The sequence below is a fragment of the Phalacrocorax aristotelis genome, chromosome 6 (genome assembly GCF_949628215.1).
Source record: "Phalacrocorax aristotelis chromosome 6, bGulAri2.1, whole genome shotgun sequence".
Lineage (NCBI taxonomy): Eukaryota > Metazoa > Chordata > Aves > Suliformes > Phalacrocoracidae > Phalacrocorax > Phalacrocorax aristotelis.
In genome coordinates this window covers 62,874,722-62,888,699 of record NC_134281.1, presented here as the reverse complement: position 1 = coordinate 62,888,699, position 13,978 = coordinate 62,874,722, and the positions used below count along the sequence as shown (strand labels likewise).

The 13,978-nt window shown below is 37.9% G+C and overlaps 1 protein-coding gene across 1 annotated transcript in view; it reads left to right on the top strand.

The window, feature by feature from the left end:
- The window catches only part of VAV3 (vav guanine nucleotide exchange factor 3), a 172,309-nt gene that overhangs the window by 144,865 nt on the left and 13,466 nt on the right, over window positions 1–13,978 (top strand). The window contains exons 21-25 of the mRNA XM_075098276.1: window positions 697–762; window positions 5,438–5,472; window positions 7,117–7,233; window positions 7,921–8,008; window positions 12,201–12,330. Coding sequence (XP_074954377.1) covers window positions 697–762; window positions 5,438–5,472; window positions 7,117–7,233; window positions 7,921–8,008; window positions 12,201–12,330 — 436 coding nt within the window. The remainder of the gene's footprint in view (window positions 1–696; window positions 763–5,437; window positions 5,473–7,116; window positions 7,234–7,920; window positions 8,009–12,200; window positions 12,331–13,978) is intronic.

Here is a 13,978-nt window from a genome sequence, read left to right as displayed (position 1 = left end):
TAATGATCTCCCTAGGAAAATGATGCACTTATTTATTGAGCTTAGCATATCACAGTTAAAGAATGTTTTCATTTTTTCATAAACCCTCATAATTCTTGCTTTTACATTCAGCTTTACCCTGTTTGAAGTCAGAGTTCTGATTTGTGTGGTGGTATTAGGGTACAGTTGCACATTTAGTGGTACAGAAACAAAATGAACTAAAACCCCAAAGAAATTCCATGTCTGTTTCTGAAGCATTTTTCCCCCTTTTAATTGTTTATGTTGCAGGTATGCCATCAAAAATAAATATAATTTTCAAGATCACAGTGCTTGTAAAGTACTCCTCCTTATTCTCATTGTCGAATGCCGATAGTGTATTATGTTTACAGTCACTACATCAAATTTCATGGAGGTTAGGCGTTTATATGCGTTTAAAAATCTGTTAAATGAAAACATTTGTTTGCCAAAATACACATTTTGATGCCTTCAATTTATGTGTCTGTGTTTAGCCGTGTGCACTGCAACACGTGGTCAGCATGGTCACAGCCAAATGCTTCTAGGACCCACAAAACTGTTGAGTAACACTTTATTAGAACATTTTATTTTCAAGACTCTTTGATATACTCATATTGTCCTAAATCCCTGTGCGTGTATTATCATGTACTGTTAATCCCCGTTATGTCTCAAAAATGGAAAATTTTGGGTTTTATTCCCTAGGGCAGAAATCTAACAACGGGAGAGCTTGGATTCTTCCCAAGTGATGCAGTAAAGCCTAGCCCATGTGTAAGTACAATTGTTTAATTCTGTTTGTCATCTTACAGAAAAACTGCCTAGTTCACACCATCGCCTTATTAACCTTACCTTACAAAAATCGTATCGTTTCTAGTTCCTTTGTGTCTTCATGGTATGTTCAATATTGCTTAAAATACAGCGTTCTAATACTTTTGGTAATCGGATGTAGATAGGACATGTCAAGAAAACACGTTTGAGAAGCAGATTTAACTTTTGAGAATATTAATAAATTGAATTGTCTGAAGAGTTTTCAGAGTACAGAACAAACATTGTTGTGTGAAAGTGCACTTTCTTCCTTGCCCAGCAGTGAGGTGGGAATGCTGGGGTCCTAATCTTTTCTCCAGTCACTTTGGGTTAGAGAGAGGGATTACACCTGAAGTAGTGAGTTTAAAAATGTGTAAAACTAATATTAAACTTTGAATTTGAGAAATTTTATCCTCTCTCTAGGTTCTTGCCTGCCCTTATTTCATACAAGGATGTTCTCAATCTAGAGAAGTTCATGATAACAATAAGAAAAATTATTTTATAATAGGTACTCAAGAGTTTTATATACAGGTGTGATGATACATTAACATACCGTATACTTGCTCCTTCGTTCTCTGGTCTCTGTAACTCTGCGCATCAGATTACTATATGTCCCTTTGTTGAGATTAATTTGTGTAAACCCATAAACCCAGTGATGAATCATATTCCTTACTTCGCTGTAAGACACTTTAACTTCTTTTAACCTGATTCACAAGAGTTTGGCTTAGTAACAGAATTGTTTTTCATTACAGCAATCAAGATATACCACTGAAATGGTTTGCAAGTAGGTGGAATCAGCTGTTAGTGGCTGCATTTTGATATGCCTTCAGGGCTTATATGGTGCCTTAGTTTCTAAAAGAAATATACATATGATCCTAAGGAATAGAAATGCATTTGTATCTCTTGAGGCATCTTTAATTAGTACCCCATATTTTCAGATTTGGTTCCATTCACAGAATATTTGTAGGTACAAGGTATATTAGATGGGGTGAGAGGACAGATCTGGAAGAAGGAGGAAAATGTTATGTGACCTTAGCTTTCTTCCCTCCACCCCTTGCTTCTTGTACGAGTTGTGGGTTCCCATGCCGTGGCGTCACTCTCCCGGACGCTGGCAGTACCCGCTGGGTATTGGCGCTGTGTTCTTGGAGCCACCCAGTCAGCTGTTGTATACATCCTCGGCAGCAGCTGCAGCAACATTTCGGGAACCACCACTACACTTCAAAGCAGAGGAAACGGGATGCCCAAAGTTAGGGAAAGCACTGCTGGGGTGTCGTAAAGATTGCTTTCTAGTGGTAAAGCTTTCTGCTTGATTTAGAAATATACTATCTAGAGGAGTACTGAAAAGAATAGTTTTACAGAATTAATAAATATTATTCACAAAATGTTACCAACCAGTGTCATGATCAGAACAAAAAGATAAATTGATGCTTTACCACTGTTAACTTGGAAGGATGAAATATAAACATCGTATTATGATAAATGGTGCAGTAAAAATACTGAAACATCAATCAGGTTTTAAACATGCTATAACTTTTACTGTTATTATTAAGTCTAACAGTCTTTACAACCAGCTGATATAAAAATGCCCAGAAACAGTATAAAATACATACATAAAGGCCTTCAGGAATGAGTTTTGAATGAAAAACTGCTGAGCTCCAGAATCTATATTCCAGACTTTTCACAGATGTACCTATAAACAATTTTTTCCACTTTGCAATAAGTAGTATATGTCAGCAGACATTTTCTGCTCCGTATGAGTAATAACTGGTTCTTCCTACCTAGCTTTCTTCCAGTTTTCTCATTTCTTTAGAGGTGTTGAATACATAGCACAGTATGAGCCAAGAGCTTCTGGAATAACATTTGATTTTACTGTATTTCATGACAATGGACAACACTTGTTATATATCTGTCCTTTCAAAATTAATGAAAAGGACTACTCATCTCTTGTTTTAACTGCTCTGAAGGATGGACTTAAACCATCTTTGAATTTTTATAACCGTTCCAACATAGCAGGACGACTCGATGCATTAAGAATTTTTTTTTAACTATTCTTTCTTCTCCTGCTGCTGATACAATGCATGTTATTTAATTAGTCCTATGGGAGATAATACAAATCATTAAAGGTGCAATTCTTCTGTAGATGAAATGTATTATTGAAATATCTCGCAGCATGTAAAGACTCGTAATTGCCTAGCTGGCCTTGAAACGACTCATTCGGTTGCTTCAGTGAAACATTTCTTGTAGAAATTCTTTGTCATTGTATTCATAATCTGTTAACTTTCCAAGCCTCGCCGTCGGAAGCAGAGGTGCCTGAGAAACACTGTCACTAGCTGCAGGGCTGTGAAGTGCCACCGCTGCTGCCAGCGGCAGTGCCCGGCTGCGTTAGGCCCCCTGCGCTTGAAGAGGCTTTGCGTGCCACCAGCACTGCAAAGGGTGCTAGCTGAGGGCCCCTGGCTATGCTCCTGGGGAGTGACGCGCCTTCCTTTTGCTCCCTCAAGAGCTAGACTAACTTGGTGACTGTTTTGACACCTGGGTAGATGTACAGTTGTGCAAGCTGAACGTGTGACCCTGGTTCTATCAGAGAGACCTTCAATGTGTTCCAGACTAGTGTCTGCTTTGTTATTTAGAAAAGAATGTAAGTTTTGGGCTGTACTGTAAAATTCAGAATTTTATAATAAAAGTCTTGGGTTGAGAGGCATTCGAGTAAGGGGTTGTGTATATAGCTCGAGTGACCATTATGTCAAAGGCAGAAAGCAGAACTTTGTGAACTTTGCCAGTTTTGGTTCATGGAAATGAATCTTAACAGTGCAGGGACAGAAGTCGCACCGTAAGTAAATTTAAAGTTACCCAAACCCCTATTCTGTCACAAAAACCTGAGCAGTTACGTTTGCTTCTGTGGAGGAGGAGAAGTTAGGAGGGATAATAATTTAATTTCTAATCTAAGTTTTTTGAAAACTTTCTCAATAAAATTGTTCTGAAGTTATCTAAGAAAACACCTAGCCAGTGTTTTAAGTGAAGTGTTTGGAGTAAATGCATTATATAACTCTAGTGTTGAGGCTTGTTAGCATGAAGATGAGAGCCTTAAAATGGTGAAATCATAACAACTTGTTTCAGTAATTCAGTAATTTTACACTCCAGTAACTGTGTTTTTTGAGGAGGTTGCAAGATAATATGTTGCCACACAAGTGGTTGTAAATATCATATGTGTCTGTATGTTCCCTCAACGCACACTGTCTGCTGTCATCTAGCTTACAATATCCTGGTTCAGTAATCTCTTCATAGCTTCCAGTTCTGCTGTTTTCTGTTCAAAAGCTGCCAGTCACTACCTCAGCAATACCGCTATACTATACCGTAGCATTTTGGACAGGTTAACACAAAAATTTTGCCTTACTTGACTCTTGCTACTTTAACTGCAGAATGCCGTGATTAAAGATGCAGGGTGTTTGGTGGGGTTGTTGTGTTGGATTGTCTTCCTTTTTTTCTTTATTCTGTTTTGGTTTTGGGTAGCTTTTTTTTGTCCCATCACTGGAGTTCATTTCAAGGTCAGGTCTAGAGACTTGATGGAGATCTTGGTTGATACCTGAGATCAAGTTAACGGGAGTTGTAACTGATTTCAATTTCAATTGTTTTAAGTTTGTAGGCCTGTGTAATAATATCTTCCTGAGTTGGGAGTCTCTGTTGAAGACACTCCATGTATTACAGATAAAAAAAATATGAGAAGAATGTTATTGCATTTTTTCCCTATTAAATTCCAGAAAATGATAAAACATGCTTTGGTTTTACTTACTGGAAGACAAAAAAGAAATAATTTGCTTTTTCTAAGAATATATGACATTAGCTTATAAGTCTGCACGATATACACTAAGCTGCCACTAAAATCAATTTTTCGGCACTTTGCAAGTTTCGCATGTTGTTTTAGAAGAGTAGGGTAATACCGAGGTATCACACACCAGTGGGAGAAGGTCAAGATGAAGTGCTGATTTTCATGGGGGTTGCTTATTCTCTGCATCTTGTGAATGTATAAACATTACATGTTCACGTATACATATCCCATTTTCAAACTGATTCTAGTTTGCTAATTTTTTGAAATTGAATTTGAGAATCAAATTCCATGCTCATTAAAATCCAGTACAAGAGTTAATCAAGTCAAGTACAAAGGTATGAATGATGTCATACTTATATGATCTATGGATTAAACTCAACTCTCTCAGATTATATACTATATTTCCTAATAGACAGTCTTTCTAAGCCCATACCTGAAGTGAATTTTGTACATGTTACTGTAAATTTGTTGCACATTTTATTGCTACTTCTCAACAATATGTAGCATTGGGCTATTTTCTGTATGATTTTTTTTCTGACAATGCGTACATTCAACTTGTAACAGCTCTATTAAGTAAAAAAATTTGTCACAGCAGCAAAAAGTGAAAATATCCTGTACTACCTTCAGAATGGTATGGAATGTTTGTCCTTTATTATACCTTCCTTCCTTCAGAAGAAAATAGACTTGCAGGCTAACTAGATGGTCTGTTTCTTTTAGCTTGTTTCATCTGGATATTGACAACTAGATCAATGCTATCTAATGTGTGTTGATTAGGAAAAAGTCTTGATCCTCATTCTCTTATATTATTTCATGTCCTAGGTTCCTAAACCAGTCGACTACTCTTCACAACTGTGGTGAGTCCCTGGCTAGTCTTACAAGAATCTCTTTGAAAGAAGCAGTCATAGAAAGACAACTGTGTTTGTTACAATTTAATTTATATTAGCTTAACCTTTCTACGCTTCTGAAGAAGGCATTGTGTAATGGTTTGGGAAAGCTACACTATGCATTGCCTAAAAGCATTTCTGATGTAATAAAGTGCTTAATGATTTTGTCATTTTGTTTGCAAGTCTGTAGCTGTGCAGCCTTAGTCCCAGAGGTCTGAAATAGAATAATAAGAGATGCATATAACATGAAGTGTGCAAGTAGATCTTACATATTAAGTGAATAAAGAGAAGGAATAATGTTAGATTTCTCGTGAATAATTCTGCATTTTCCTTTTTTTTTTTTTTTAAAAAAAGAAAGGCTGTAGAGATATAAAAGGACAATGTATCAAAACTGCAACCAAGGCTGGTCTGGGGCTTTTGTACTGTGTGAACTCTTTACTGGAATTCAGCTCGCTTCTGGAAAAGACACGGTGATTCTGAGAGAACAGAATAAGCATCCCTTGTGTTCTTTCACTGCCTTTATGCTTTGTCGTTTAGCCGCGAGTTCTGATTTCCTCTAGTTTGCCAAAAGTGAAATCAGAAGCAGATCTAAACCAATACTGATTTTTTTCATAACAAGCCAAATACAATGTTTAATATTAAAAACTGGTATTTTAAATTAAATTCTAACATTTGCTGTATTTATAATTTTGTTAAAAGAAAGCATATCATTGGGGTCAGTCTTTATCATCTGAGGACTTGGAATACTTAACTGAAAAAGTATACTGAAACTTGCTTTAAAAAGTAATGTATTTTGTGAATAAACTTCAAAATGCATATTCCCTAGTCTGTTTCGTAAAATAACTATTTTTTTATTTAAAGCTCCCTTCTAATTAGTAGTGATGTATTAGTATGAAATTTTACATAGTAGTCATCCGTGATGTTGGCTGTCTCTGGACTGCTTTCTAAAATGGTAAAATAAGCATCATTTCCCTGGGAGCCAGGTCACTTTCCTCTCCTCCATTACCAGTTTAATCTCTAGTTTTGCAAGTAAATGCCTGCTGACAGCCTCTCATGAAGTCCTACCCAAACCAGCAAGGCAGAGCAAGGGCACAAATCTGCTTATGCAGTCAGGCTGCAGGATTGGTGCCTTATTTGTCTTAGCTTTCAACTCTTAGCATCAGCTCTTTCAAATTTGGACATACTAGGCTGGTTTCTCTTTTATTTTTTAAGCCTTTAGAGGTTATGATAAATTATGAAACCAAATAAAATGGTGTGCTTGTATAAATACCAAATTTTTATTTAGGTCTCTTTTTTCATATAATATGCTACCAGTGGTGATTCTCCACTCTGTAAAGATAAATCCCACGAGAACTCAGGCAGGTTCAAAGGCTCTGGGTTACTGTTTTATTGTTCCACTTGCAACACATGATTCAGAAAAACATTTGGTTTTATGGGCTATTCAAGCCAGTAGTCATTCAGCTAATGCTCAGTCTTGAGTACTTTCCTTAACAGGCATTGTACTTTTAGGTCTCCATCCTATGCAGACTACTGGGACTCTGCATTGCATATTTGATAGACCTTTTTTGTAGCTTTGAAGAAATCATAGGCAATTTCTGTTGTTCTCTGTTACAGGTTTGCAGGAGCAATGGAAAGATTGCAAGCAGAAAGTGAACTTATTAACAGAGTAAATAGCACTTACCTGGTGCGGCACAGGACCAAAGAGTCGGGGGAATATGCAATCAGTATTAAGTAAGTGGTATAAAATCTCCTCCAGAAAGTTCTCCTGTTCTCACATTTAGATATTGCTTGAAATAATTAAGGAAAATAAAAACCTGTTTCAAATTATATAATCATACACAGCCTTTAAGAGGGTCAATATAAGGAAATGGAAGTAGCTGACAAAATGCCCAGGACTTACAGTAGGAAGGTAGCAATGGTTTTATATGCTGGTGTAGCAAACAGGTCCACAAAAATGATGATCTAGGGTATTGGGTAAGAGTAAGCAAGTGTTTGGAGTGTGATCTGCCTCTCTGAAGTGAGTAAGAATGTTTCACTGACTTCAGGGAGAACTTGTCAAAGCCCTTTGCATCTCAGACATTTCAGTAAAATGCGGGTTCATAAATTCTGTGGATGCAAATTATTGTGAGGGTCTTGTTTGCGTTCATGTTGTTAATAAATGTGGATATAAATGTTACAAATATATGGGATTTCCCAGTTAGAATGAGGAGTTAGTTGTGACTTTTTTTCTGACTACAGATTACCTCTTCAGCTCACATTAATAAATATATTTGGTTAATTAGACGTCAACTTTGTTTTGCCACAGATATACATTTTGTCTTAAGAATTTGTGTGGTGTTATTGGGGCATGCCCTCAGGTAATTATTGATTGTCTGATTAAAAACACATTTATATTCATAAGTTACTCATTGCCTACAGGTACAATAACGAAGTGAAACACATCAAGATTTTAACAAGAGATGGCTTTTTCCACATTGCAGAAAATAGAAAATTTAAAAATTTAATGGTAAGCATTGATTAGCTTAACAATGTGTGATTTTCTGCGTAGCTGTTGCTGTTAGTGAGAGCTACTTTGGTTTGTGACATTACAGAAGGCTGTGAGAGCGAGAGATTTGAATTGTGTCCTTCCCTGCTAACAGGATAATTTTTTATATTAATAGTTTATTCTCTCAGTGACGGTTGTATGTGCTTAAAACTACATATTTATATCTAGGACTAGACTGCATCCCTTGCAGTGATGTGGAAGACAGGAGGAATTTGAATCCCATGCATCAGCCCACTATGGAGTTAGGCTGACTCTTGAAAGGAGAATTTCAATGTCTCTGGAAATTCTTCCCTGTGCAGTAATGATTCCTAAAAGTAGCTAGGTGAAGGTTCCTTCCCAGTCCAGCACATGCGCACGTGCATGGCTGAACAGAATGGTGCCTACTGACGTGTAAGTTCAGAGGGAGAAGGATATAAGGTGCAGTTGTGCCAGAGAGCCCAGAAAAACCTGGGAGAGAGGGACTGGTCTTCCTGGTCCTGGTGCACCATGCAAGGACGTGCAGCTAGAGAACGGGGCTGTCTAAACAGCTCAAAGCTCAGCAATCCTTGCTGGAATAGTAATCATCTGGAGTCAGGATCGACTAGTCTCAATTACAGCAACTGTGTGGCTACGTCGAACTTATACTCTGTGGCAGCAAACCACTCACTGGCAAACTATAGGAATAACACATAAAACATAGGTGCCCTCATTAACTTTCACTATGTTTCACCTATAAGCATAATTCACCCCCAGAAATAAGAGTTTGGTGTTATAACTGCCCAGATCAGCAAGTTCTCAGTGTTATGTCAGAGTCATCTTGTACTGGGAAGAAATTCCTTTTTTTGAACTTCAGTTTTAAAGAGTTTCTTGACAGCTCATTTTGCTCAGACAAGACTCATAAATACAGGGTGTCTGAATAAATTACCTTAGTGCATTTGTAAAATTTTACTGCTTAAGCATTTTCTGATGCATTGTTAAAGGAAGCTCGTTCAATATATTACATTTAGTGCAATCAATTGGATTAAAACCTATGCTGCAGCCTTCCTGCGTGCATATCCAAGTACTCTAAAACGATAAATAAAAATGAAGAACAATGCAAAGCTAGAGGAGGGAGAGACGCTTTAAAACCAGGAAGTCTTAGAAATTATATTAATTTAACCACTGATACTCTGTAAAACAAAACCATCCTACAGGTGGTGAAAAAATCAAACAGAAATCTATGATTTGCCTGGCCCTAATTGAAATAAGTGCTCATTAGAACGGGAAGAATGTAAGTTTCCTGACGAAGCACGCACCAATCTATCTGTGCACCCTAATGTCTTCATTTGACACTTAAAAACCAGTGAAGTGTTTAGTGTTAGGACTGGGGACCCTGAGATCTTACCACTGGTAGCAAGATAAATCATGGCGTTCCTCAGGTGCGTGAAGGAGGTGGCTGCTTATCCTGCGAACACTACCAGTGATTCACTGGAGACCGCTGAGAACATGAGCGCTCTCAGGGTCTTGACAAAGAGCGTGAACTAGAGTCGCATGCTGCTGGCTGCTTCTTGTGGTAATTATGCAGTTTAATGCACTGGTGCAGGTTTCAAATGAGAGCTGAATGATCGGAGGTGTAAGTACAGGGGACAAACTTGGATGAAGAAGAAACAGAAAGAATATGCACTGCATCAAAGAATTGAGAGGACAAAAGAAATTTATAGTGTAAAGGCCTCATCGCTACCAATTTAGCTTTGCTGACATTCAGTTAGGAAGAAGTCATTCCCTAAGTCAGTTTTAGGATATTATGAAGTCTGCCCTTGAGAGTTAAATGGACATGTGACGGTGTAAGCACCGGTTCAGTATGCTGGGGAACAGCTGCTTTGTTCCGGGTAGATGGAAGAGAAAAAGTAACGGTGTCTGGAAGAAGAGGGGAACAAAAGTAGTCCGAGTGAAACTGGGAGCAGAAGAGAGACAAAGCCAGCAGCCATGGAAACCTAAAGTAGTGATCTGCAGTGACACCGTGTTCTTTGAGTGACACAGCATACTTTGGAGGTAACCAAAGTAGAATGGCTCTCGTACATAGGTTTCATAGTAGATTTGAAAAACTTTCACAAGAGTAATTAAAATGTGCTGAGCATGCAGCAGGCCAAGGTGCAGTGAAGGGTCAGCTCTGCTGCTGGCGTGAATCATGGTGATGTGCCAGACTCCTGAGGAGCCCCATCCATGCTGGCAGCAGCTACTTACCTTGCTCACCTGCTCGTAAGCTTGCTACTGTGATTTGTGCAACAAATGTTTTGGAGGCCAGTTGTCTGTGGACAGTTTTCACGGAAGAATGGTATTAAAAACCAAGATTCTAAAAGCAACTGAATCTTTGTGATCCAAAGCAATTTTTTTCTCAGTTTGGAACCATTTTACTTATTTTGCCAACAAATAAAATCTGCCCAGCTGAAATTCTTGCTATCTTTGCCAAAGAGCATGAGTCTTACAGGCTTATGTGGTTCCAAAAGGTAACAAAAGTTTTGTCCTAATTACTTTTGCATTTATCCAGAAATCTACTGAATGCTCCTTGCTTACAAACTACCCTCTCTGTTGCCGTGGTAATTTGAATGTCTGGGTGCTCGCTGGTGGTACGTGAGAGAAAATTCGGTTGCTGACATTGTAGCGTGCATGCTGTGCTGCTGTCGGACAGCAAAGCCCAAACAGTTCTTATTTGCCTGACCTTCTGCTTGCTTGGAGCACCTGGCAGGTCTGTGACTGTGAACTGTTAAAAGCAGGTGTAGATTATGCTTAGCTTTGGACTCTGCCATAGAAGCCTAGAAGCCGTTTCAGAGACATGCAACAGCTTGCAGCGTGGGGAGTGAAGTGCTCCAGAGTTCAGTTCACAAGATAATCTTCAGACTGTTTGTGAGAACTTAAGGTTTATGCACTAGATCTTGGACTAAATAATATAAGAGTCATTTTGTTTGGCTGGAATTAATATATCACTCATATAGGATACTGTAGGCAAATAATTTTGTTAAATTTATTTTCAACTAGAAGGAAATGATCGAACAGAGTACTGTTTCCTTATTTTGACCTAAGCTTGGCTTGGTCAGCTTTGGTTTTGGAAATCTAAATGTAAGTAAGTAGAATGGAATGACTGAGTTTTATTTACAGCAAATACATTGCTTGCTTTGTGCTTGCACTTCTGAAGAGTGAAATCCCACAGTTGAAGTATCGTTAAATGAAGTACATTTGCTTTGAATTGTCTGGTCTCTTTTAATCTTATTCTTGGCTCTGTGTACAAACTGTGTGCCGTTGACATTTTTAGGGCTAATTCAGACATAAGACAATGGCAGGTGTTGAAGATGGCAAAGGAATAACATCAGGTGTCAGTATTTTGATGGGTGTTGCCTTATTTAGAATAGAAACTAAAGCAACTTATCTCCTTGGTTAAATAAACTATTTGAGCCAGTTTTTTATATTTTCATATGTATATATGTGTATATGTGCATATAGATATGTTGTGTGTATATACAAAATGTGCCTGTGTGCATATGTATGTTTGTATATATGCACACATATAAACACACACACACAGAGACAAATTTTTGGATTGGGCCCAAGGAGAATGTGAAATGCTGGATTTTTCAGTGTGCGCTTGGGGGGTGGGGGCGGACAGGCAGAACCAACAAAAGAAAGCCCACAGATTTTAATGGCAGAGCCTTGAAAGTATTACATGGTCCGGGTATCTGCTCATTAAGGTACTGTTGATTTATAGGCAAGCCTTATGCTTTATTTTGGATCTGTGTACTTACAAATGCATTTGTGGATAAACATCACTTATCATTGCAAAAGAAAATTGAGAAGACAGACAGTTACCATTATATATACTTAACAAGCAGCTGACCTTGCCTTATGCCTGACTTCAGAAAAGCAAATCCATGTTCAGCCTGGCTCAAAGGAGCAATAAGTGTTGACTCTGACAATAAGGTTTTATTGAAGTAAAACCCCCAACAAAAACCAGTTAAATGGCAGTGTAAAAGCAGTCAATATTTAGGATACTCTATTTATTAAAAAATGAACGGGTACTCTGGGATGTTGTTTTATAAAATAAGGTTGCTTGTATGATAAAACTGTCATTGACTGTACACCAGAGTGTTCAAAAGGATGTGATTTCAATTTCCAGTGACACGGTATTTTTTCTTTCTGAAAGGAACTCATAGAATACTATAAGCACCACTCTCTCAAAGAAGGCTTTCGAAGTTTGGATACTACTCTTCAATTTCCATACAAAGAATCTGAAAACTCAGTGGGACAAAGAAGCAACAGAACAGGTGGCAGCTGTGAGTATTACAAAAATTTGTATGTTATTTTCTGTCATATAAATAGTAAAAGGGCAAGGTACTTTGAACATCATCATTTTCCATTTTTGACATATAACCAATTAATATGATAAAGCTTTTAGCTAAGATTTTTTTGAAGCTAAGCAGATTCAGATCTGCCAGGAGGTTTATAAACATGTCTAGCAAGTTTGTCTTGCTGCCAAACTTAAAATCTCCCTGATATTCAAAAATCTATTAGGCATGCTGGTGAGATATTAAACTGCATCCTGCCTAGTTTTTTCAGACATTTGCATACACATGGATACAAGTGTTAATAATATCTGTGACAATTCCTAATCCTTAAAAAGGGATTTAAAATCAGTCTTGTAGTGTAGCCGTATGAAGTAGCATCTCAGTAATGCCAAATAAGTTTCTCAAAAAATCTATTGCATTTGCTGTATCATAATTATTTTCATGCCTGCCTTTTAACCTTAAATGTTCATTAGAGGCCTGTAAGCTTCTGAAAGGTAATGAAATACGGTACAATCTAAATAGCAGTTAAAAAGTTTTGACTGAGAAGATGTACAATGTGCATGGTATCCTTCATTTAACCTATTACAGCTTCAGTGGAAGTTAGCGTGATTTTTAGGACATATACAAGTTCAGTGTTAATGATAAACTACCGCTTGGCTGGCCTCTGGAAAGTATATAAAGATTCTGTCAAAAAGCAAATATTAGATTTGCAGTTCTGCAGACAGTGGCTGTATCTTTGTACTGCAACAGATAATAAGAGGAAAATAAAAATTGATAGGGATTTTAACGATATGCACTGTGAAAGACCATAGAGTCCAGCCTAGTCTTTGTGATGATGAAGCTGGCAGTGTTACTTTCATTTGCTGTGTTTGTGAGCTTTTGCTTACTTGCTTGCCACTGTTCCATGACGTTCCTATAACTTTGGAAACTTTCCTCCTCTCCTAATAAAAGTGAAGTTAATTTAGGGCAGATGATTGTAAGAAACCGCTGTGTGTCTCTGCATTTCATTGACTTTGGCTCTATCTCCCAACTCCTCTTTACTCCGTCCATTTCTGTTTCCTTTCACTGCTTTCCAGGACTTCTGTCAGTTGTCTCCCTGCTATGCTGTGTCTCAATACACCTCCATTCTCAGTGAATTTACCTGTCCCGTCCTTTCTTCTCCCATCAGCTTGTGATCTCCCTTTGCTTCTCTCTTCCTCTTGTCATCTCTCATGCTTTCCTCATCCCTCGCCTCCTCACAGCATCGAGGCTTTAATTGTTCAGAGGATATGTCCTCCTTCATGTACTTCGTGTTTGTTTTGGTTATTATTGATGGTGATAAGAACCAATTTGTTTTCTTTCCTTTCTTAGGCCAGTTGGAATGTATCTATACTGTCCACCAGCTTATTAGTCTGTAGGAGCATTAGTCCAATCGTTTCATGCTCTTCAGGATACAAGACTTATGGTACCTCATCATTATCTTCAGTCCACATACAAAAGAAAACATGGCCTTTAACAAGATCTTTTAGGCAGTATATGGGAGAGCAAGAGAGATGAGCGAGGGATGCTCTCATTTTAGTCAAGGGGATGAGAAAGTGCATCTCTGCTACAGTAAACATCAGCCATTTAATGTTACAGGCTATGCTGGTGGGAACTG